This window comes from Echiichthys vipera (genome assembly GCF_963691815.1).
Source record: "Echiichthys vipera genome assembly, chromosome: 6".
Taxonomy (NCBI): domain Eukaryota; kingdom Metazoa; phylum Chordata; class Actinopteri; order Perciformes; family Trachinidae; genus Echiichthys; species Echiichthys vipera.
This window is the reverse complement of record NC_139831.1, coordinates 8394639-8419837: the sequence shown is the minus strand read 5'-3', so window position 1 is coordinate 8419837 and position 25199 is coordinate 8394639. Positions and strand designations below refer to the sequence as shown.

The window sequence follows — 25199 nt, the reverse complement described above, 5'->3', positions numbered from 1 at the left end:
TCTGTAGAAAATAGGTTGTTGTTTTTCTTTTATATTTGCTGAAATTGTCACTATATCCCGATAGCTCTCTCTCTTTCTGCTCCTAATGTCATCTGCCAGATCCACTGTACCTGACGCAAACCAGTCAGAGTGAAGGATTCTCTGATGCCGTGTCAATGACTGCTCATAAACTCCGATCACATTGTGAATCTAGGCAGTGCTGATCGAATCTGAATCAAGATTATGTTGCTGTATTGCATATTTCTCCATAAAGCGTTTTCAGAAACATATTTTAATGAACTGTTTAGCTGTAAAATGAGAAAGCTGTTGTCGCTGACACTGCATCAGAGACTCCACAGCTCGGAGTGGCTGTTTTATTTTGGGGCGCGATGGAAACTAGCAGATGTAGCATCTCACATCTTGGAGCAAAGAAGTGAAGTATTTTATCATTGAGCCACTAAAAACTATATTTTAACGTTTTTTTGGTTGTTTTTTTTTACAATCATAGACTTCGAGAAACCTTTCCCCTCCGGGGACATACAGTGATGCAGAACACTATCGACAGCTGGGTGTTGTTCAATCATCCGTCTAAAGATATTTCAAATTACCTGCGCTGTTCCTGCACTAGCTATTGGAAAATATGGAGGACCATATATGCCAAATGTTAGTACACAATATTTTTCACGTCCTGCAGCACAGTGTACTGTAGACAATCTGAGATTGATCCAAAAACTGACAGAGACCAAGTGACCAACATATCAGCTTCAACAGCTTCCCTCCAGGACACCTATTGCCCTCCGTGTCCGCCCACCCCCAACACTGGCCACGCTTGAAGTCACAAACACAACATTATTTTTACACACACTAAGCACCAAAACAGTGGTGTTGTAATGAATTAATCAGATTTTCTCGACAACAGCCTTCTCCGAGAGGATGGATAAGCTGAAGGGAGGACTCCTAGGTTGGAGGTCATTGTATAAAAGCACACACTACACAGTGTCTGTCAACAGTGACGGATTACAGAAGACCACAGGGACGACTCATTGACAGAACTGAGGACACGGTAAGTGAGCTGCTTCTCTTGCCGACCAACGGCACATTAAAAATACACTGATATTGATAATGATATTACAGTTGTGTCAGTGCTGTTACTTCACAGGAAAATACTGTATGCTTAGACCGCTCAAAACTATCTGACAGGAACTTATTCAGAATTGTCGGATTGTCATGTCTCAACAGTCATAAGTAATTTATGAACTTCATCAGTGGTCCTCATGATTGATTTACTCTTGGATTAGTAAATCACGTAGAACATTTTAAGTAATGACACATTTTCTATAAATTGTTTTAAGGAAAAGGAACTAAAAATTACACTAAATCCAAAAATAACCAGATAGTAACTCATTGTATCTCTTTTATTTCCAGACTGGATCTATAACTTTGCTGTCAACATGTCAAAGTAAGTATCATTTGCTTATTAATTCAGCTACTATCGCATAACAACTGGTTTACATTAGAGGTTAAAATTCACACCTTTGCAACTGTTTTCACAGTTTGACTACGGTGATAGTCCACACTTACTTGCTTACTTTAATTCTTCTTGCAACTTAAGTTAGATTTAAGACTCTTCTATGATACTGTGTTTTAATAAAGACAAAATAGATATTTGAATCTGGAAACAAGAAAGGCTCAGGGCCACCGCAGGGATCAAACGGCACAAGAGAGAAGTCCAATGGCTTACAGTATATGTAACAATTCAACATCTTGGCAAGCGCTCTCTCACTTGAGTCTTCCAGAATACGGATAAATCCTGCTTAAGGTGGATTGTGTGGATCTGATCTTAGAAGAGAGGTTTACAAGACAAAGGAAGAGTTTTTACAGGATTACTTTAGCCCGCACTAAAAAAAGATGCTAACACCCCAAAAGATTGTTTATGTGCATGGAGCAAAGTGACTGTGCTTGCAAGGTAATGTAATACTAGGTAATTCTAACATTAAGAAAAACAAATATTCAGAATTTTACACATTTAATGAGAAATATTCTGCATTGCACATACTGGGTCGACTCTCCTCAGCAACATGTATGAACTTTATGAACGAAACTCTGATTAAATACTAAGAAAAAATAGACATTATTCATAATATGTGACACTAAGTATGATGTCTTGACTTAACATATCATAATCACATCTTATGTCCAGATTAGACACTTGTGCCAGCAGGAGCCTTTCCAGCCTGAGCACTAATCCATGCAGGAGTAGGGTGGAGGATGGGGGGGGGTCTATCCTATAATTGGGAATGACAACTGTGGGAGGTGGTAGATTAACAATTTAAGGAAAAAGAAACTAAATTATTTCATCGCAATAGGGAAGGCATATTTATAGGGACACATTTGGACTTCTTGTTTTATCGAATGCATCCAGTGAGCCTTTAAAAGTGTGAAATAATAGTCTGATTCCCTGTTCGTTTTTTTCTCTCTCTCTCTTTCAGAGTATTTAAGAAGACCAGCGGCAACGGACATGTAAGTGGCCTCTATAATGTAGTCATTACAGGGCCCCTCTAGGGCATAGGGAGGAGTGCATTTTCTATGTAGCTCTTCCAGCTCCCAGAAATAACTTCTAAACTCTTGTAACCTTGGCGGAGGAGTTAACTCTTTTCCCCTCTGCTTTTCTCTCAGATTGCCCTGTACTTGGGGAAGAGAGACTTTGTGGACCATGTGGATTCAGTGGAAGTAGTTGGTGTGTGGCAAAATGCCTGTTTGTACTGTACATCGTCAATTTGCACACATGCAATATGTTCCTCTCTGTGTAATCTAATGGTTTTCCTCTCACTTGCAGATGGTGTTATTAAAGTTGACCCTGCTGGCCTTGATGGCAGAAAAGGTATTTCTATCGCATTCACAGTCGATGATAAGAGTTGTGCAACACAAAGACTACACTAAATATTTCCCTTTCTGTTGCAGTATTTGTCTACCTCGCTTGTGCCTTCCGCTACGGAAGTGAAGACCTGGATGTCATCGGGCTGTCCTTCAGGAGAGACATCTGGATCAAGCGCATTCAGGTGTATCCACCTACAGGTGAAAGCACAACAAAAACACCAATGCAGGAATCCCTCTTGAAGAAAGTTGGAGAGCAAGGATGTCCTTTTTCCTTCCAGGTGAGGAATCATAACTCACTCACTCGCTCTTTATGTCACATATCAAATATATATTACAGTATATTGATCACCCACACACCATTACTTTACATTTTCTTTCCAGTCAACATCTTAAACCTTAATGTCTTGATTCTACTTGTTTCAGATGCCAACAGATCTTCCATGCTCAGTCTCCCTACAGCCTGGGCCAAATGATGCTGGCAAGGTACTTGAACCGTACATATTCACTCACGCTTGTATTCTACTTCAAATGTTTGACAATTAAATCATTAATTCGGGTCTTGTTCTGTTGTAGGCTTGCGGTGTGGACTTTGAGGTTAAAGGATACATTGCCAAAGAAGCCAACAATGGAGATGAAGTCGTTGATAAGAAGTGTGTACGCCCACTGTCCGCTCAACTTTGTATTACATTAAGCCTAAGCTGTAGCAGGATAAAGGGCATATATAGTATACAAATATACAGTGTATATATATATATATAGGGCTTACCATGACTGTCTTTGTGTGTGTGTTTTTCTGGTGTTAGGGACACGTGCCGCCTGATGATTCGCAAAATACAATTTGCACCAGCTAACAACAAGGCCGGACCCAAGGCTGACATCGCCAAGCAGTTTATGATGAGTGACAAACCTGTTAATATGGAGGCCTCCCTTGAAAAAGAGGTACATTGAAGTCTACACACTATATTTTGGGCATTACATACGTATAACTTTTGCTTCGTCATTCCAAATATTTTTGTCTTATATTTAGATTTATTACCATGGAGATCCAATCACTGTTAGTGTGAAAGTCAACAACGAAACCACCAAGGTTGTGAAGAAAATCAAAGTGTCAGGTAAGCAACGAGGAAAGGGTTAAAGCTCGACTGAAGTCCAGTTCTTAAGAAAGAAAAAGAGTAGGGGTTCAAGTGCGTGTGTGTGTGTATAGTACGTTCAAGAGTGATACATTTTAACTGATCGTTCTAACAGAGTTATTCATTCTTTCAGTTGAGCAGCTAACAAGTGTGGTGCTCTACTCATCTGACACTTACACCAAGCCAGTCTGCTCTGAGGAGTTTGGGTAAGGCTTTCAGTGTATCAAATGGGTCTTATAAGCAGGATTTAGATACATGTAATTCATTTATCTATTAGCATCTTCTGCCAAATTGGAACTCATATTGTGTAAAAAATATATTCTCACATCCCAACACACCTAGCTCTAATCAATACAGCTATTATACTGTTATTATGTTTACTGTTGGTATTGATTGAGATCAAGTAAATGAAAACAAGTTGATGTATTATTATTTAATTTTATATTTCACTGCTGTACACAGGGAGACAATTAACGCCAACTCTACATTCGAGAAATCCTTCACTATAACCCCCTCGCTGGCCAACAACAAAGAGAAGCGGGGTCTTTCAGTGGACGGGCGGCTAAAGGACGAGGACACCAACCTAGCGTCCACTACGCTGTAAGCCACTCTAGGCCTCTCATCGAAGGGCTTACAGTGAGCCCAGGAGAGGTTTTCATCCTCTTATTGAGTGGTGCTGGTGATACAACATTGTGTCATCCAATTACCGTGTCTTAGACCAAATCCTCAAGCTCTGGAAGGTAAACTATTCCTGTCTCCTCGCAGGTCTCAAGGAGAAAAGGAGGTGCAGGGAATCGTTGTCTCTTATAAAGTCAAGGTCACTCTAATGGTGTCCGGCGGCGGGTAAGACTTGAACTGAATAGAAAAAAGTATTTATGCATAATACTTAAATGTGTGATGACTAAAGGTTTCTTTTATTGTGCTCTCTTTTTCACCAAAAGCCTGCTGGGTGGGCTAACAGGAAGGTAAATATTGATGCTCTCTCATCTGTCGTCACGTGTTATTAGTGAATAATAAATATACTTCTACTCTTGTACATTTTTTTAAATAATTAAACTTTTTTTCTCATTTTCAGCGATGTCACTTTGGAGCTTCCTCTGACTCTGATGTCCCCAAAACCTGCAGGTGAGCGCCATGTTTTTGCATTTTTCCATTTAAATGCTTCTTAAACCACAAAAGGACCGTATGGATTAATGTTTTATGTCATGTCCGCCCTTTTTTTATCCTTTTACTGCCTGTCATTGCTGTATCCTGAGCAGAAGTGTAAGTATGAAATCGTCGCTATGGAAAGACACGTAGGCGCCTGAGGCTGTGATGTTTGTTACATGCTGCTTATATTTTTCTCCTGTGTGCTTGTGTGTGTTTTATGAACTGCAGCCAATTGGAATAAAAGCCTCTTTAGCTCAGGTGAGGTCACCTCTGATTCAGCACATTTGACCGAGTTCACTTTTTCGAAGGCAAAGGCTACAACGCATGTCTCCTCTATGAAATAAATATCATAAATATAAATGTTTTTTTTCATTTGTAAGACGAGCATTTGCATAATAAAGGTAATGATGTCTTCAGGAAGATATGATGGGCTTTGAATGAATGCACTGTTTCACCTAGGAACCTTTTTTTGCTGTTAGATCATCCAGTACGCTTTCTTGGCTGCAAATTAGATGAAATGCATTCCATGAGTTATCTCGGTGTAATGTTGGACTCACCAAATCAGCTGTTTGTCCGTTTCACGCTAACAGGACAGACATCGCAATCGATGCCGTGGAGGGCTGAGACGAACATCGAAGGAAAACCACCTCTCTGACAGAGAAAACAGAACACAAAGGAATTCAGAACCAATGGATAAAAGCACAAAATACCATTGAGGAACCACAGACACACTTCATTTACTTCACCTGTACATATGCATTTTTATTTGTCATTACTGTGAGAGCTCAAAAAGAGCCATCTCTCTGAAAGCGGCATTAAACAGAAATAAAAGTGTATTGTACAGTTGTCTGTGTCAAAGGAAATTCCCCATAGTATAGAGATTAACAGTAACAGATAGTAACATTTTCTTTCCACGTGTTATGATTACCAAACCTTAATTTTTCCTTAATCTTCATTGCCGTGTCAGTAGAACCATGATAATGACTGAACGTACTGCTGAGGAATGAATGTGCCCAAAATACTCCTACTTGTGTCACTCTTTATCAACAAGAGCAGTTAATAAACATATTGTTTCCCCAATTATTTCACTGCGTTTGTTTATTTTGCTCATTATATTTATGTCAATTTTGCTCAAAAGAGTTACTTATATCAACAAAATGCTCAATTACAACACTGTTAAAATTAATTTTAGTTTTTTTTTAAGCAGCATTTTGTTGTCAAAGCTCGATTCATTTGTTTATTTTCTACTAAAAATTTAATTGACACAAACATTTTTATGAAAAGTTGCTCTGGGTAGTTGCTTTAAAGCACTGCTCTGAATCATACATAATACAGCTGAAGTTAGCTTATCATTTTGCTTCACGCTGATGCCGTTTTCACACGGTCCACACGGTTCAAAAAGTGCGACTCACATTAAAAAGAACAAACCTTCCTTTTCACTTATTTCCTCCGTTTCTTTTGCCCTTGTCTGTTTTCTAAACAAGCCTCAAACACACTATATCTTACCTATTTTTAGTACAATGTTTACTCAGCCAGTGGTGGAAGAAGTACTCAGAGCTTTAAGGAAAAAGTATTGAAAGCCCTGCATTCAAAATGTCACTTAAGTAAAATTACAAAAGTAATAGCGTCAAAATGTACCTAAAGTACAAAAAGTAAAAGTAGTGATTATGCAGAATGGCCCATTTCATAATAATATACTATTAGATTATAATTGTTGATAGTTGAATGTAAATATCACATTAATGTTGCAGCTGATAAAGGTGGGGGTAATTGTATTTACTTTATATACTGCTGCATAGCTTAATCTCTTATCAACAATATATATATATATATATATATATATATATGTAAAGTAGTAGCTCAGTCCATAGGTGACTGGGCTGGCCGAGGTGCTGTTGAGCAAGGCACCCAACCCCGAACTGCTCGGTCACTGGCAGCCCCTCGCTCCAACAACTCTCCATTGGTTGCATGTATATAGGTCCTGTCTGTGCATGTGTGTGTATTTCGGGCCTGTGTGTGTGTAAAATTAAAAAAATAATAGAGTGAAAATTGAATTTCCCCTTTTGCGAGACTAATAAAGGAATTCTTCTTCGCCTTCCTAACTAGTTATCAAATAAATGCAGTAGAGTTAAAGAACAATATTTCCTCTGAAGTACAGGACTAAAAGTATAAGTGGATTAAAGTGGAATTACTCAAGTAAAGTACAAGTACCTCAAAATTGTACTCGAGTAAATGTACTATGTTACTTTCCATCACTGGACTCAGTGTAACCTCATGTGTAGGCCTGCTGTGTTCAATGTTTAAGAAGAAGAAGAAGAAGAAGAAGGGGAAATTCAATTTCCACTCTATTATTTTTCATTTTACACACACACACACACCCACACACACACACACAAAGGCCCGAAATACACACACATGCAGGACAGCACCTATATACATGCAACCAATGGAGAGATGTCAGTGCGAGGGGGCTGCCAGTGACCGGCGCCCCGAGCAGTTGGGGGTTCGGTACCTTGCTCAACAACACCTCGGCAGTACCCAGGAGATGAACTGGCACCTCTCTTGTCTGCCCAAACTGTATTAAAAAGTCGTTGTTCAACACAATAAACAGTAATGCATCCTAATGAAAATATGGACCCGTAATAAAGGCTTTATATTACCTTTTCTGTCGTGTCTCCACAGTTGCCTCTTGGTTGCGCTGTTTCTCTTCAGGCACGTTGAAGAAAACAACAGCGCTCTTGCAGGATAAAGATACACTACTCTGCTCTTCTCCGGTCTAGACATCACATCATTAGCCAAGTCAAAGCTAGTTAGCTGTTTCTTTTTAAGACAAAATGTCAACTACGACCGGCGGCGGAGAGTTTGGCAACCCTCTACGAAAGTTCAAGCTCGTCTTCCTGGGCGAACAGAGTGGTAAGCACGGAACTTGAACCAAGTGCTAATAGAGGATTCTGTTAGAAGAAGTGGCTAGGATTAAGGTAGCATGCTAACTGTTAGCTTCTCTGGCAGGATAAAGTTATCCACCGGTCATGGACGGCCAGCGATGATACAAAGCGAGATGTTGATATTTCAGTGTTAACGAGGTGTTTGAGAGAGAGTGAAAATGACAAAAGATCATTTTTCCTCTCTCTCTCTCTCTCTCGTGATGATGTCATTGCTAGCCCAAACATCTCGCTCTTTAAACGTTTACGATAAACGCCGACAATAAGTAACCTTACAATTTCGTAAATGTTAATATGTGTGACTTCATCTACGTATCTGTCTGTTTCCCGACTAAATTAAGAGACAGTGTCTTTACTGTGAACATTAGTTTGAGTCATCTAAATGAGGCTAACGGCAGCTGGCTAACTACTTTTAGCCAAGGCTAATGGAAAAAGGCTGGGACACCAAAAAAATGGGTCGCATCCTCTATATCTGCTCAATATGGAGGACTAAAGATGATTTAAGTCTTAATAAATAAATACAGGAAAATATAAATAAAGCCATGAATAAATGTGACTCCTACCTCATTAACAGATGGAAAAAAAAAAATTATGTTGGAGGACAAAAATAAATATGAAACATTTATTTATTATTTTTTGTGCATGTATTTATTTATTTTACGCGCTTACTTATTTATATATTGAAGTATGTATGTTTTATTATTTTTTGTGCATGCATTTATTTATTCATTATACGCGCTTACTTATTTATATATTGAAGTATGTATGTTTTAGTTATTCATTTATTTATTGAGACTTAAGTCATGTTGCGTCCTCGGAGTAACCCTCCCACAGCGCAGCTCAAGTTCCAATGCGCATGTGTCAAACCCCGAAGCTCAGACGTTTCTTTTGTTGGTGCCCCAACCTCCTTCCATTAGCCTTGCTTTTAGCTAACGTTAGCTGTGCTGGACTAAAATACATTTATCAGCCTCGTTAGCTGTGATTGACGTTCACTACTGAGATGTAACTGAATCGTGTATTTCAGTAGTTTGATAGGAACATTTGCTTCTGATAATAAATATACATAAAAGGGAATTAAGTGAATCCGTGTCTGTCAGTGTAGCATCTATTCAACTCACTAGCTGTTAGCTTCTTAGGGCAGCACCTTTGCAGAGCCACGTCGGCCAGTGTGGGTCCAGACCAGTCGGCCTGTTCCCCGGCCATACAACGTCAGCATACATACAGGGACTGTGGCACTGACATTATTATACGTGATTGTATTTTAGTTATGCATGTCCAATATGACAGTGATAGTCTCTCATCACGTTAACTAAATTAAGAAATAAAGCCATTTTTCATTTTCCAAAATGTTGTGGCTCCACCCATATTGCCAGCTCAGCGTGTGGGTTCAACAGTCCACATTGCATCAATGATGATAGCACTTTACTCACTCCTGTTGTCATGGACTCATTGATTATTATTATTTTCTTCCCTTTAAATACAAAATTACAATTCATATAATGGGGTATTTAATCTTAACTATTAAGGAATGTGACATTTGGTTACCGGGATCAAGTCTTAAAGTGTCTGTTACTCTGTTTTGCACAGTTGGGAAGACCTCACTCATCACCAGGTTTATGTATGACAGTTTCGACAACACTTATCAGGTAATAACAGACATTCAGCACAATATAAGGCACTGATTGATTGCAGTATATGCAATATATAGCGTGTGTTCTAAAACGCATTTTCTTAATAGACATTGACTTATTAAACGCAAGTGTAACCATTAACATTAATTAATTATGGCTGTTCCATGATCATCCAGCTCCAGATCATTGTTAGTGTGCATGATGACTCACTGGCATGATATAAAGGAGCACCTTAATGGAACAGAGCCATCGTTAATATTTTTTAGTTACTCCAGCACTGTTTCCACTATAGATCATGTTTAATATGTGATGTAGTCAAACAACTTTGTCTAATATTCTTTCTTAGATATAGACCTTGTGCACTGTCAAATATTGAGCCTATGACAGTGTTTTAATGAGATGATTGTCTTACAGGCAACAATTGGTATTGACTTTTTGTCAAAAACCATGTACCTAGAAGATCGCACGGTAAGCCCTATATATTTTATTGTAATTCTCATCATTCCCATTTGTGTAGTTTTAAAACTGCTAGAAAAGCTTAAAGCATGCATTAGCTTTTTATGTAATAGCCACCATTTATATCCCTTTATCATTTCACATTATTTTTCACATAATCCTAGATTTTACCATACATCTTGTTAGACGTGTGATCATGTTTTTAGCTTCCATCGTTATTTCAAGTTTTTGTTTTCCTTCCATCCCCTGGCTGGGTCTTGAAATGCCCCCCCACTTTCCACATTCATTTCACGGCTGGCCACAGATCCGGCTGCAGCTCTGGGATACAGCCGGACAGGAGCGTTTCCGCAGCCTCATCCCCAGTTACATCCGCGACTCAGCTGCTGCTGTGGTGGTTTATGACATAGCCAGTAGGTATCATGGCCTTGCCTCACCTCCTTGTCCTTCACTTCGTATGTGGAGGGCACAAAAAAAGAGCATTTGGTAGCCTGTAAAGTCCCACAGCATGATGAGGTGTATTCCAGACTGTTTGCATCAGCCATAGTGATACGAAAGCATTTCTTCAGCAGTGCCCAGGGGGGTCTGTGCTTACTAAATGCTGATACATATGAGGCTGATGTAAGGAATTATGGAAACTGTCTCCCGATGTCACCTCACGGGCAGAGATCCTCTGAAACAGCCTAAATCATGATTCACCTGGGCCGCCTTTTACATGACTTATCAGCATAACGCTGGTCATCTCTGACTCTTCTGCATTTGAATGATTCTCCCCCATTCCTCCATAAAAGACCATTTTCATCTCTGCTGCTTGGCTTGCAGTTCCTTTATGACTGTCCTATTCTCCACTTTCTTGTTCGGCTTTTCCCCATCTTTTATCTCCTTGTCCTTCTCTTTCCCTCCGTTCCAATCCTCAGGTCCGGCTCCAGCTTTGGGACACTGCTGGACAGGAGCGTTTTCGTAGCCTAATTCCCAGCTACATCCGTGACTCTACCATTGCCGTGGTTGTTTATGACATCACCAGTGAGTCAGGGCTGTACTCTAACCTTTCTGTAGGGGGTCTAGAGCAGTTGGAAGAAAGCTATCTCTGCATAAATGCTACTTGATGTACTCCTGCTAACCTTCAGAATCTCTCTTTAGTATATTTTCCTTCTTCAAGCTTCTCTTCGTAATACTTTTTCTTACTCACACGACTCCTCTATGAGCTTTTCTAACAAAATGCTTTAAAGTAATACCTGCTTGAGCACACTTTTAACCTTAGCTAGAATGCCAAATGTTGTCTTAAGTCTTCTGGGGCTACATGTGGTTGACGTGTACAGTAACTTTTTGGGGGGTTTTTCATCCACAGATCTTAATTCATTCCAGCAAACGTCAAAGTGGATTGACGATGTTAGAACAGAGAGAGGAAGTGATGTCATTATCATGCTTGTTGGAAACAAAACAGACCTGGCGGATAAAAGGTACATGGTTGTGTGAGATGTGTGAAAGATTGTAATCTGTTTTTTTATTCTAGCTACAATGATTGATAAATAGATTGCAAGTTTATCATTTTAATCAAATTAGAAGATGGGTAAAATTACGTTTTTATAGTATACAAACTGCCAAAGCCTGGAATCCCGCTTTTCTCCCCTTCAGTGCATCTCATCCAATTTTGACTTTTATCATCCATTTGCTTTTCACATACCCCAGCCCTCTTTTATTAGTGATTTAAGTGATTTTATTTGTATACTTTTTTTATTTCCTATGATTTGATCATATTTCTGTTTTTCCTTTGCTTTACTTTTTTTGTTCCCTTTTCCTGCTCTGTTCTCTCCATGTCATTTTGATTTATTTATTTATTTATTTTTTGTTTTGTTTCCCTCAACACTCCACTCCCATCCCTTCCCTTCCCGGGGCCATGGCAGGCAAGTTTCTGTTGAGGCGGCAGAGAGGAAAGCTCGTGAGCTCAATGTGATGTACATAGAGACCAGTGCCAAGGCTGGCTATAACGTCAAACAGGTTGGTGTCCAGCAACAGTCGGTGTTATCCTGACAAATAGTCCTGACAGTCATGATGTCCTTTTAGGTTAGCGAGGCCAGCCTATGGATGTACAACTCCCCCGTGTATTCATTATATGGATCAGAGTGTGGCTGTTGAGTGAATGCGTGTTCTGCGGAGTCGTTTCCCTGCTGCTTCATCTTTACTCAGCACAGCAGCTTCTCTCCCTTCGTCCTCCTCTCTGTCTGTCTGTGTTATAACCGAACTAACATCTCTCTTTTTCCACCCCGAAAAAAAACAAGACTCTGTTGTTGAGCTCTCTTTGTTTCTCTCTCTCTCTCTCTCTCGCTCTCTCTCCATCTCTTCCCTCTCCCTTTGGCCTGTCCTCTTTGCGATATATCTTTCCATATGTGTCTGTTCGTCCATCTCCCCCCTCTGCTTCCACCTGAGCAGACAGATCACCACGGAGGAGGGTGAGCAGAGAGCTAAGGAACTGAATGTCATGTTCATTGAAACCAGCGCAAAGACTGGCTACAATGTCAAACAGGTAGAGATTATGCTCTCTCAAGGTAGTTGAGCTCATTTTGCCCTCAAAATCTACACTTAACTCTTTCCGCCTCCTTTTCCCCTCATCATGACATGTCTCAGTATTCTCAGTGCATACGGTGTTAGTCGTGTTTTCTCCCCACAGGCTTTGCTTTTAGATGTTTTATCCACTTGGTCTTAACAGATTTATTGCTACTGTGCTTATTTTTCTCTCAAGTACTTTTTGCCTTTTTCCCTTGACTCCTGTAGCTTTTTAAATTGTTTCTGTGACTTTAATGGGTTTTCCCAGTGAAAGAGGTTAGCACGGCGACCTTCACTCTCATGCTGTTATCTCAACCAGCAATTTACAATCACAATTTGTATCCCTGCTTTAACCGCTCCTGGTGTTTGCCTGTTATTCAATGGAATATGTTATTTAGGAGTAGGGCTGGGTGATACAGCCAGAATCTTTTATCCCGATAATCGGTCATTTCATATCTAATTAACGATAAGTGTCACGATATAGCATATTGTCTGGTAGTAGTCTATATGATTTAGCTACACTGGAAAAACTGTTTTCTATACTCATGAGTAAATTAAATACAAACGAAAATTATTTTCTCGTTTTATTAAGAATTTTAGTGCAAACATCAGAACGCAATGACAATTTTCAACATTGCAATAGAAAAAATATAGGAAAATATGTACAATAGACATTTTAATATCATTTTTAAAATATCATATCGCCAAGCACTATTGAGGAGAGTCTACTTATAACTGATCACTTTCTGTTTATACTGTTTACAGCCCATGTGACAGGGGGGGGTGGGTGATGACTTCATATGTTTATATTGTGAGAGGATATAAATTGGCTCCTCCTCAGAGATTTTTCTGTTTATACTGAGATAACTATCCCTTGGTTTTATTTAGTCGTTGGGGGCAATGGAGCAAATCAATAATCATGATTGTATGTTTTCATCGATGTGAACAACTGCCTTTAAAAACATTGTGGAGACCAGATTAGAAAATTGACATTTCTGGCTAATTATTTTGAGTATGAATATACAGTTTGTCATTTGATTTCCCAGAAAATGTACAATAACACATTATCAGTGTGGCAGTGCAATTACACACACTGTGATAGAACATTTTATACAGATCAGTCAGCCTTATTTAACAGCATTTTACTTTTACGAAGCTTTTCAAATGTGTTCAGTCATTTAATTTATCTGCTTATGTTTTATAGCTGTTCCGTCGTGTTGCTGCTGCATTGCCCGGGATGGATAGCACACCAGAGAAAAGCAAAGAGGACAGTATCCTTTTTAAAGCGGCTTTCACACAAATCTTTTGTCAATTGCTTAATTGTTAAATTATTATTACATTGGCTAATCCTGTTGAGATCGAAAAGCTGGTAGCAAGCACCTGGTTGTTTATTCTACAGAAGAGAGAAAATGTTCACAGAGGAGATTGAAGCCAGCTAATGCTGCGGAAAATGCTGAAGTGATATTTGCTAATTCATTCAGGATGTTACTTAACTCGAGTCCTCTCAGTGATCGACATCAAACTGGAGAAACAGCCAGAGATGACTGTCACCGAGAGCAGCTGCTCATGCTAGTACACCTGACCCACACCCAGCCTGTCTCCTCCCCACCAACAGCTTGTCTCTCAGTGGCCACGCTCCCCACCCTTGGCAAACTGCCATTGGGACGGAGGACCTGTCTTTTTTTTTTTTTTTCCTTTTTCAACTCAGTGACTTTTCAGAGTAACCGTGTGGATGTGCATTACTGTATTGAAACAGATTATCTGGAGAAAAAAAAGGTTCAAAAGTAAACATTAAAAACAAGGGATACGTTTAACGGTGTGTTCAGATTTTCATCCAGTTGCATGGCATTATATAGAACTGCAGACTGACATAGCTAACCGCTCATGAGTTATTGCACAGTTCGGATTCTTAGTGCTGTTACTCTTGTCATTGTTGTAAAGTAAAACTGCTTGGGATTATTTAAATGACTCTGCAAGGTTGAGTTCTCAGCCCATTGTATTTTACTTTGTACTTTTTTTATGTTAAATAGAGAGTTTGCTACAACTGTTCTATCTCTCGGATATCTGAGTATTTCTTGACTTTGTCTTATTTTGAGGAAGTAGAGACAGGATCTTACCAGTAAATTTACATCATTGCTAACCATCATAACGCCACATTAGGCTCAAATGGACCCTTTTTATTGTAGAGGCTCAGTGGTTCATTCATTAGGTATTCTTTATACCTAACAACTGCCAAATACAACAGTGTGTTAGCAGGCCAAATTGACATCATTTGAGACCTTATTTAATACAGTGCAAAAGGGGATGTGTAACCAAACAAAAAGGTAAAAGACCATTAAACGAAAACCATCCCAAGTTTACTAGAATGGCTACTAACCTGAAGCTATGTCTGCATTAAAACTATAGCAACTGTCTTTCCAATGTTGTTAAATTAGCTACTCGCATACTAACATGTCTGAGGAGGAGTTCGCTGTTATTAGATTCCCCTTATGTAGGACATTTTTAAAAAAGCCAGTGTTTAGTTTTTTTCCACGCTGATGGAAAGTTGTCACTTTGGTCGCTATGACGTACCCACCATCTCATCGATAAATTTGTGTTGTGTTGACTACACTATTGCAAGAACATGCAGCATGCTCACCATGCAGGATTCATATGGATAAGAACACAGATGCCTTGCTTGTTTGTTCACCAACGTTGTGCACTGAATCAAGCCACAATATTGTAAAATATAAAGAAGCCTGCTGACTGGTTCATGGCTTCACTAGTTGTTTTGTAGAGCTGGTAGATAAAGAGTTTGTCCTCAGATACAGCTAACGCTTACTAACACCCTTGCTGTAAAAAAGTGCAGAGAAGTTAGTTGCAGTATCCTTTGCTGTATTGCTATTGCCTGTGTAGGACTGTTGGTTTTATGTGTTTATTTATTTTGTAACTTACAGAACATACAGATAACAGTGTATGCTTGACCAAAAGTACAGATGCTGACACGCATGGGGAAAGTTTATTTTATTTATTGTTTGCGTGTCTGCCGGGACTCCACCCACAGGCGACACTTGGGCACGGTAACCTTTTTTTTTCTGTCACACTGCTGGAAAAGACTTCTTTTTTCTTTTTTCTTTGCAGTGTAGTCAGTAGCTTGGTTTACAGTCACAGGTAAAGGCTGCACGGTTTAAAGACACACACACACACACACCCACAAACACACACAGTGTAACGCATACCAACTAACTAGCCATAGCACAACAAAAGACACTGGTCATTTGCTGTAGCTTGTTTTGAAATGTCAGCGTTTTAAAAATGTAAGTATTTAATTAAAACACATGGAACGGCCATTTTAACATGAGCAGCTCTTCTACTACTTGTCACTTACTAAATACTCAGCTTTGTGCTTTTCTGAATTGTGTCTGTCCATTTGAAATATGCTGTCTACTCGTGTTTAGCAACATTTGTGTGAATAATGTACTATTACTATCTGATGTATAAAAAGGAGAGTTAATGAAACAAGTGTAGGCCTATCACATGGAATAAAATAAAGATATTTCACCAACATTTAACATCTGTGATGCCTTTTTTTCTTATGATTCTTTAACAAATACTCATGTTCTGTACATACAGTCCGTAGGAAACACCTTAGAGCACCTGGGAATGTGAGAAACACGTCACATGCGGGTGTGTGTGTGTGCGTGTGTGTGTGTAACAGGTGTATAGTAGACTGAAACCACTCATCAGAGGCATGCAATGTTGCAACAGAAGGGTGTGACTACCACTGAACATGACATTACATAAGCACACGCGGCTTTCTTGATCTTCATCTTTGCTCAAAAGCTACAGAAAGCATGTGAATAAAACAATATGATCAGAGGTTTCATTAATCTCACTGCCAATATCCATGAATATCAGCCTATTCATACTAGCAGCCCTGTGTCCCACTGTGATTATTTGAATTACTTCACTGACTTACATGTAAAGTGTTACATAAGTAGTTTGAGCCTTTTGTTCTTATTCTCTTTTGAAATTGTGGTTGTATCAGTTTAAGCCTGTGAATGTTCCCATTTGTCCAGGTCTTCGACTCATAATCAAGTCCAGTTGCTTTTGACTGAAATGGCTTTAGGGATAACTATTATAGCCACGTTTTAGGAAGAATTAGATGAAGTAAGATACTTTTTTTTGTATTTTATTAGAACCTTAGTTTAAAGTAGTACTTTTGTTGTTAGTTTCTTTTTCTTTTGAACGAAAAAAGAAATCAATATTGTTATAAATAAGCAAACCGGTTGATATTAATTATGTAGGGCACATGTGTATGAGTGTATATTTGTAACTGATGAAGACAATAGAAGACTGATGATTATATATAATTACAAATAAAATACTAATATAACTTTTTTATATACTTTTTATTAGTTTTTGTATATATAGAGATGTTAAAACTAACTGTAGACCCAGTTATGAGGACATTTAACGATTGAATTATTATGTTATTATGTAGTGAGTGTTTTTGTGCTTTTATTGTTTAACATTTATAGTCGTGATCCTGTGCATCAGCTCTGAGTAATTCTCCCCACCCACTCCCCTGAGCAGCCCACGAGTGTGTAGCCTACTTACTCTATGCAACCCTGTTTGTATTTATCACACTTTGACTATAAAACACAACAACACTGCTCTTCTTTTTAAAATGAACTGCTTTCCTTTGGCATCAGGTTTGACCTACAGTCTCTGTGTCCTATTACTTCAGAACTAATAGGATCAGTCTTTCCGGTCATTCACTCCCTTTGCGCCTTTACCTGCGGGCGTAACACACCTGGACTCCGGAAGTGCCGTGACGTCAGCGGTAGAGGTGTCTGAAGGTATGACTCAGGAATTCAACAGTGAAAAAATCCTGCTCGACCTGATTGGGGACCAGCTCGGATATACTCAGAGGAGCAGCCGCCGCAGAAGACACTTCTCTTCAGGGGTGAACCAGGTCAAAGCACTCTCAGCTCACCTGGACTGCGCGGATTTACTGAGGGAGTGTGTGTGTGTGTGTGCGCGCTTGTGTGTGTCAGACTTCTGAATATGTCTATTTTACCCGACGAGGCGGTCTTTGCCGACTTCAGAAAGCAGTGTTTATCCACGGACAACTGGTACAACAAGTACGATAAGCATGGGATGCAAGTGTGGATCGAAGTTTCTCCTGCAAATGAAAAGAATCACGGCCCCAAAGTCCACAAAATCAAGGTGAGTGTCTGGTTGTTGTCTCTGGGTACTGTCCTCACAGTATATACAGTATATATAGTAATATTAACCTGTGTGTGTGTGTGTGTGTGTGTGTGTGTGTGTGTGTGTGTGTGTGTGTGTGTGTGTGTGTGTCACAGTGTAAAATGACAATCAAAGATGTAGCAGCTGCCACCATGTACGATGTCCTTCACGACAGCTCGTACCGTAAGACGTGGGACCCCACCATGAAGGAAAGTTATGACATTGCCCGGCTCTCTGCTAACGCCGATGTGGGCTACTACTCATGTGAGGACTCCTTTTTGTTCAATTATCACTGTGATCTGTGTGTGTGTGTTTATGTGTGTGTGTGTGTGTGTGTTTTTGTCTCTGAACCTGAAACCTGTTAGTCTACAGTGCAGGCCTGACTCACTTTCACCTGCCTACGAACCACTGCAAAGGAAAAGTCCATATTCAGCATCTAAAGATATTGTTTTATACCATATTTTCATACGGAAGAATGCTGCTTTCTTGTTTTAAATCAATGATTATATTTACTTTTTTTGTCACCAAGTTCTTGATGTTTCACATGAGCGCCATGTTCTTTAAAAGCACTGATATGCACATTAAATTTGATTCATAGTGAAATATTAAGCAACTATTAGCAGTGTCCCATCGATCTATCTATCTATCTATTACATACCTAAACCAGATTTGTGCAGTCACCCTCAAATGTGTCTTATCTATATCCATTACTCACCCCGCGTTGGCTTTAATTCTTAAAGAAAATTTAGTGTTTCTTGCATTCCTCCATAGCGAACAAAGAATTTGCACATTGTTTTTGGATTGAGCTATTTTTTTATGCGGCGGTACGTACGTCCCATTCTTGTGAATACCCCAGGAACCACTTGGAGGGAATTTCTTCAAAAGTGGCACAAATGTCCAATTGGACTCGAGGATGAACTGATTAGATTTTGTAGGTCAAAGGTTAAGGTGGCTGTGACCACACAAAGCACATTTTTGGCCGTAACCCATGAATTCAGACGCTAAATATATCGTTTACAGGGCGCCTGTTCTAACCACTGAGCCACCGTTTTTGTCCACAACTGGAGAATTCTTACACTAATAGTGACAACACTTCACACAAATGCCAAATAGGATAAAAGGAAGTGATGACGTTTATATCCTAAAGGTCAAAGGTCAACTTCACTGTGACATCATAATGTTTCTGACCGTTATTCGACACCATAACCCGGGAACAGAAGGGGAGACATTTGGTCCGGATTAGTGACACTAATCTTGAAACTGTGCTGATTGTATAGAGCTCCTGTGCTGTCTGGTTCATGTGTGAAGCGTTTATGTTTCACCACATAACACACTTAGTACTTTTTTGTATTTATTTAACTCCTTCAAAGTCTTCACAACATATATTATGTAAGTCTGGACAAACTTGAATGTAAATAGCAACTTGACTGTTTGGCGAAGGCATACAAACACAAGGCGGTAATTCCAGTCCTTCAAGAATTCAAGGAACCAAACAATAACTGACTTACAGACGACCATTTTAAGGGTGAAGTACTCTTTTTAACTCCCATTTCTAATTCATTAGAACCTGTTTCTTCTGTCCACGTGTTTGTTAGTTACTGGAGAATGGGCACCCTCCTGTTCCACTGGTGTATTTACTGTCATAACAAGGGGGCTCGTGGTGAGTAAAGTAGTTAATGAAGGACCACTGTATAACCAGATTTGTGTGTTTGTTTGTTTTTTGTGCTCTACAGGGGGTTGTCCACAACCTATAAAGGACAGAGACGTGGTGAGCCTGCGTTCATGGCAGGTGATGGAAGACGAGTATATCATCATTAACTTCTCAGTCAAACACCCGGTATGTCACCTCCTCTCGTCTTTAAACATGCCATTTCTACAGCGCTCTCATGTTCTGTGTGCATAGGTTTACACACACTTGTCTTAACTGAAAGTGTCACATGTTCACATTGCATAACTTGTCCAATGTCTTGACAGATGTGTTGTAGTCGAAATTGTAGTTTTTCTCATTCTGCAAACTGTTTTGATTCAATTGCAGGAGTACCCTCCTCGCAAGCAGTACGTGAGGGCCATTTCCATCCTCACTGGATATTTCATCAAGCCCACAGGTCCAAACAGCTGCACTTTTATATACCTTTCACAAGCTGACCCCAGAGGTATGACCGTAAACCAACCCTCCGCATTATTCTTTTCAAAAGGAGAATTCTTGACAAAACTTTTCAGAGCTGTTTTTTAAAAAGTTCATCTCTCTGCTCCAGGTTCTCTTCCAAAGTGGGTGGTGAACCAAGCTTCTCAAGTTCTCGCTCCGCGGGTAAGTGATGCAACATGCAACAAGTAAAAGTTTTGTTTACTTCTAGTCAACAGCAGCGTTAAAGGTGATAAGGTTAAAAATACATTAACTGTGTATCAGTGTATGGGTGTGTGTCCACATGGTGATTTAACACCGTGTTAATAGGTGTGTGTGCGCATAAGGGAGTGAGGGTTTCACATGTCTTAAAGGACAATGGTAACCATAGAAACCCAATTTAAGGGCCCGTCCTGGTAAGGCTGCTGACAAAGAAGTATCTCAGCTTGAGCTGTTACTCTCTCGGCAGAACTCGTTCTCCAGGTTTCATATCCTCTTCAGATCTAAAGACCAAAGTGTATCAATGTGTGTGAGAAGTTTCAAGTGTCTTTAATGTCATGTGCACAACAATTACACAGAAGCAAGTCGTTGACAACTGAAATCTTGGATCTCAGGCTCCCTCTAACACTGAATAAATATCATTAAGTATGTATCAAGAAAATCAGGCAAACAGAAAAGCTAAATGAGAATCCAACACATGAAATAGAGCAGAAGTTTAGTATATTACATAAAACAATCTAACTTTTCAGTAGACGGGGATTGCAGATGAATAAACCGAATGTATACAGGAATGTCTTCATGCATATGCGTAATAGGTAATACATACTGTGTGTGTGTATATAAAGAGATGTAAAGTGTTGTGAAACTCTTACTTTAGAGGAACAATATAAAATCAGAAGTGAGCTAACAAGCAGAAAAATCCTAAGAAGAACCTAAAGAGGGTAAAATCTCAGAAACTCAAAGATCAAAAAGAATTACCATAAATACAAGTCTGTGTAATTAGAAAGTTTAAACACGATTACAATCACAATTAACAGAGCTGAGACTTGTGGGGTTTCGCTACGTTTCTGCAGGAGGAGTGTTTTCTAATAACTGGTGACTATTTTCTTGTATTGATGAACTGTTTTGACTAAAAAGTGTCAGGAAATAGGGAAGAAATGTCCACCAGATTTTCCTAAAGACCATGGTGATCATTTCAGATCCAGAGGAAATTCAGTTTACTCTCACAGAAGACAAAAACCAGTCTCATTTTTGCTTATAAAAGATTATCAAAATAGTTTCCGATGTTAATAGTCTGCTGATTGACTAATCGATTAGATGACAAATCGTTACAGCTCTTCATTAGAGAACTATGGCAGATGGAAAAAATATAAAATTACCTACAATGTCAGGCACAGCTTAAAGTGTAGATAGTTAAAGAGTCGCCATTTTATTCTTGAGAATGTAAATGAACCTGGTAAATGGACTTGTACTTGTGTAGAGGCTTTCTAGTCTTCTGACTACTCAAGGCGCTTTCACACCGCTTGTCACATTCACCCACTCGAATGGAGGACGACCCGCTCCACCTCTGTGCCACAGCCGCCCCGTAAAGACTTTTGTTATAATGTTAATGGTTGAAATATGACTTTAATATTAAGTTAATATCTGCGTAGTTGTTACATTTAAAGGCACAATGAGTAGAAATTTCCTAACAATCAAAGTGTGGGTTGGTGTCTGTTATCTACAGAGAGCCTGCCCTCTGCCTGGATTTTCTCTTATCTCCTCATTTCTGGGCGATGATAAGCACGCATCTAAGAAGAAGCTACAAAAATGACGGCCACAGCACGAAAAAGACATAAATATAGCGAGGCAAAACGCGAAAATCAAACAAAGCTTGTTCTCATATGAGAAGTGAATCTGGAGCCCTGTTCACACAGCCTCTTTGTTGCGGGGCTGTTGCGCCTTCATAACACCCGTCTGTGAAAGGCTCAGAGACGGAATAGGGGAACAGATCTATTTCTATCTCTGAGCCAAAATCTGAGTGAGTGGGAAAGCCGGCAGGGAAAAACGACCCACAGGAAGGTCAATAAGAGACAAAGCAGTGTTATAAAGTTATCAATACCGTACAGAGACATTGCCTGCAATAGTCCACTGTCTCTCCCCCTCTCTCAAACACACATGCTGGTGTCACAGCACTCCTGTCCTCCTCTATGACATGTGTGCTACTATAATGTGAGAAGTTGAGTTTGTGGGTTTGGTCGGCTTTGAGTTTTTCATAAACAGTGGTGATCGGCTCACACACTCTGTCCTATGTAAAGTTACAACTGGGGCAGCTGTATGCCACTTATGCTTGGTCTGTGTAAATGAACAAAAAGCCAACGTTCCTTCATTGCGGTACTTTTGCAGAATCTTTGTGATAATTTCCTTGGGGTTTGCTTTTACCTGCTGCCGAGGAGAGCCACCTTTTGAATGTTGTTTACAAAACTCAAGCGCAAAAAAACCCTACCCATTCTGCCTTTGACCTCTATGTCTGAGCTGTGAATAGACGCGTGTATCTGCTTGCCACATAATGTTTTACTGCGACCAGCTTTATCTTCAGCTTTGTTGACTTGGAGTAAAGGTGTGTTATGACCCTCATTGTCGGACTGCAGCCCTCTGATAATGGTATCCTCTCTTTGCCCGCTCCTTCCAGGTGATGAAGTGTGTACACAAGGCGGGACAGAACTACTCAGAGTGGAAACGGCAGAACTCTCCGGACCAGAAGCCCTGGTTATACCCAGAGCAGAACACCCTGCCCATGATGGACCCCGGCTTACTGTCCATACAGAGAAGCGACTCGCTAGAAAACGTGGATGAGAGTTTTAAGGTGGCCACAGAGGACAGCGAAGACAGCAGTTAGATCACATCAACGTGATGGGAGGAAGGGTAGCAAAGAGGGACAGATCGGAGGATGGACCGTGTATACACACACATTCAATAAGACTCAAGACCTCCGACTCTGTGATGCTCCCCTAATGTTTTCCAATCAGTGCCTTTTTAGGATGAGCAAGAGCATGAAGTGTTTACAGCTGTCTTACCAGACGGAAATGAGCACAGATCAAATTGCCGTTCACCTCAGTCCATGTTGAACTAAGCTAAACATCTCTAGTGTTTGCCACCAAGCTTTTAATTTTTTTTTTTTTTTACAATATACAGGTTAAGAGGTGTCGGGGTTTGGATGTGTCATAGGTACAGCACTACATTTACAATGGGTAGCTATGTAAAATACACATGAACACATTTTAAATGAAGAAATGAAGTGTAGTTGTCCACCTTCACAAGTGACCGTGAATGGAAATAAGATTTACTGTCAGTGGTGAAAAATATAGGTGATATTTTTGTTAAAGGTCAGCTCAGAATGATCTGAGCCTTATTTTGTTAAATGACATAATAAGGCTAGTTGTTGTTTAAAACATGAAACCTGTTATGGTTCTGGGTTTGTGCAGCAGTTTTGCGCGTTGACCCTGAATCTTATTTTCCATTTATTTTTAGCATGATGCAAAACAAACAGAGAAACATTTGCCACAGATTTGTTTTTAAATGTTAAAATGGTGTGGCTTTTATTTTATTTAGTCATGGTTAGTGAGCAACTATGTTGTGTTTCTTTCTTTAACGTGTAGTACAGGAAGACAGGTTGAAGGTTCATTGTATTTATTCCGATATTGTGCAATGTAATTCCTATTACCAGTTATACAGGATCGAGACTCGCTGTGGAACTCACGGAGGGAATCGTTTGATCCAGTTGGGTTGTAATAGTGTGTAAAATGTATATAGCAAGTTTGCATTTTGTCAGTTGAATATCACTTTAATTGAAGGATTGTAATGACCACAAAGGATATCTTTTATTTTATTTATTTATTTGAAGTTTCTGTAAGCTCAGATGAAGTCACAATGAAGAAAATAACCTGGAATGAAGCCCTGCAGGCTGAGCTTGTTAGTTCTTTCTTCTTAACATATTTGAAGTTACATGTCTTGACTTTTTTTTTTTTTTAAATAAACCTCACAAGGTTGACATGCTTTGGTTATCATCGTAGTCATAAACTGCATTCCTCTTAAGAACACAGTCAGTCTCAAGAGAAACCGACCAACAAAGCGGAACATGTTTGGCTACTTGAACCAGAGCAAACCGGTCCATTTCCAGCTGGTTCTTCAGGTACAAAGAGAAGGTTACTACAGTTCAAAACTTTATTTCTTTTATGTGTCAATTTCACGACATGCTGATAAACTATTTAAGATCATCCGATGGAAAACCAAGAGTTTTCCCTTTTTATGAAAATGATTATGTAGGAAAGTGTTGAGATGCAACAGGCAGTTAATCAAATGAACACAAATGTACTGTTTACTAGCAAACTGCAGTAACACCCGGAGGCATTCAGCTGTGTTTGAATGTGTGCACATTTACTTTACAAAGCTTGAACCTGCTGATTTGACTGATTAGCACATGTAAATGCACAGATAAACACCTCTTTACAGGTTTTAGCATTATGTTATGATGCACTGTCACAACAGAAGTTATACTTGTCAACAGTTTGTCACCTCAAATATTCAGTTCATACATTAGTTACAGTAACTTTCAGCCCAGAAGCAGGATGTGTAAAAACCCATCATGTATAAAACATTAACAGAATTGGACAGTATTTAAGTTGTTCTCCGGCCACATTGGCAGTCACTGAACTATATTCACACAACTTAATATTCCCTAAATAATAATACATTTTTGTTAAATATTAAAAAAACTGGATGAACAGTATATTCACAGTGATATTTAGATCAGTGATATTTACCAGCAGTCCTGCACTCGTTTGCTTTTACAATTCATAAGGCCCTGCTGTCTCTGTACCATATGTGTCAGTGTGAACCGAAATACAACTCTGTATATCTATATTTACATTTTTCTACATCAATTGCCAGATTATCGATATATGAGACATTTGAAAAAACATCAGAACCATGATATGTAGGGGTGCCCCCAAAAATGTACATAGCCAAATCTTATTGGTCAAGTCCTGCCTATCGTCTAATCATGTTTTTGTTTTGCTCGTTTATCCATATTTTCTTTTGCATCAGTGACTTCCATTAATCCTAACTGTGTGTGTGTGTGTGTGTGTGTGTGTGTGTGTGT

The 25199-nt window shown here is 39.4% G+C and overlaps 3 protein-coding genes across 6 annotated transcripts; all 3 read left to right on the top strand.

Annotated features, from left to right (window-relative positions):
* Positions 1-912: 912 nt before the first annotated feature.
* arr3b (arrestin 3b, retinal (X-arrestin)) lies at positions 913-7915 on the top strand (the record flags this gene model as incomplete). Its single annotated transcript, XM_083914931.1, has 16 exons — positions 913-940; positions 1405-1438; positions 2469-2499; positions 2656-2716; positions 2816-2860; positions 2941-3134; positions 3280-3339; positions 3430-3506; positions 3660-3795; positions 3884-3968; positions 4120-4192; positions 4449-4586; positions 4752-4829; positions 4928-4951; positions 5062-5111; positions 7848-7915. The coding sequence occupies 16 exons, from the start codon at positions 913-915 to the stop codon at positions 7913-7915; spliced, it is 1182 nt and encodes a 393-aa protein (XP_083771057.1).
* On the top strand, positions 7901-16236 carry rab41 (RAB41, member RAS oncogene family). Of its 4 annotated transcripts, none has more exons than XM_083915897.1 (8): positions 7901-8048; positions 9665-9723; positions 10123-10176; positions 11079-11184; positions 11510-11621; positions 12592-12685; positions 13910-13976; positions 14214-16236. In XM_083915897.1, exons 1-8 carry the CDS (start codon positions 7970-7972, stop codon positions 14276-14278), a joined length of 636 nt encoding a protein of 211 aa, XP_083772023.1. In that variant the 5' UTR covers positions 7901-7969; the 3' UTR covers positions 14279-16236. The 4 variants fall into 4 exon arrangements, with proteins under 4 accessions (XP_083772023.1, XP_083772024.1, XP_083772025.1 ...); XM_083915898.1 differs by lacking the exon at positions 12592-12685 and adding an exon at positions 12066-12159; XM_083915899.1 differs by lacking the exon at positions 11079-11184 and adding an exon at positions 10469-10574.
* Positions 16237-17656: 1420 nt separating this feature from the next.
* On the top strand, positions 17657-24094 carry stard14 (START domain containing 14). Its single transcript, XM_083915895.1, has 6 exons — positions 17657-17916; positions 18054-18201; positions 19671-19774; positions 19973-20090; positions 20193-20245; positions 22731-24094. The coding sequence occupies exons 1-6, from the start codon at positions 17755-17757 to the stop codon at positions 22935-22937; spliced, it is 792 nt and encodes a 263-aa protein (XP_083772021.1). The 5' UTR covers positions 17657-17754; the 3' UTR covers positions 22938-24094.
* Positions 24095-25199: the final 1105 nt, after the last annotated feature.

Bases quoted from the DNA above. Each gene is read 5' to 3' on its own strand.
- rab41 (XM_083915897.1), top strand. From the start codon at position 7,970: ATGTCAACTACGACCGGCGGCGGAGAGTTTGGCAACCCTCTACGAAAG. The intron at 9,724-10,122 runs GTAATAACAGAC...ATTGTCTTACAG, and splicing joins GTTTCGACAACACTTATCAG to GCAACAATTGGTATTGACTT. The intron at 11,185-11,509 runs GTGAGTCAGGGC...TTTCATCCACAG, and splicing joins GGTTGTTTATGACATCACCA to ATCTTAATTCATTCCAGCAA.
- stard14 (XM_083915895.1), top strand. From the start codon at position 17,755: ATGTCTATTTTACCCGACGAGGCGGTCTTTGCCGACTTCAGAAAGCAG. The intron at 18,202-19,670 runs GTGAGGACTCCT...TGTGCTCTACAG, and splicing joins CGATGTGGGCTACTACTCAT to GGGGTTGTCCACAACCTATA. The intron at 20,091-20,192 runs GTATGACCGTAA...TCTCTGCTCCAG, and splicing joins TTCACAAGCTGACCCCAGAG to GTTCTCTTCCAAAGTGGGTG.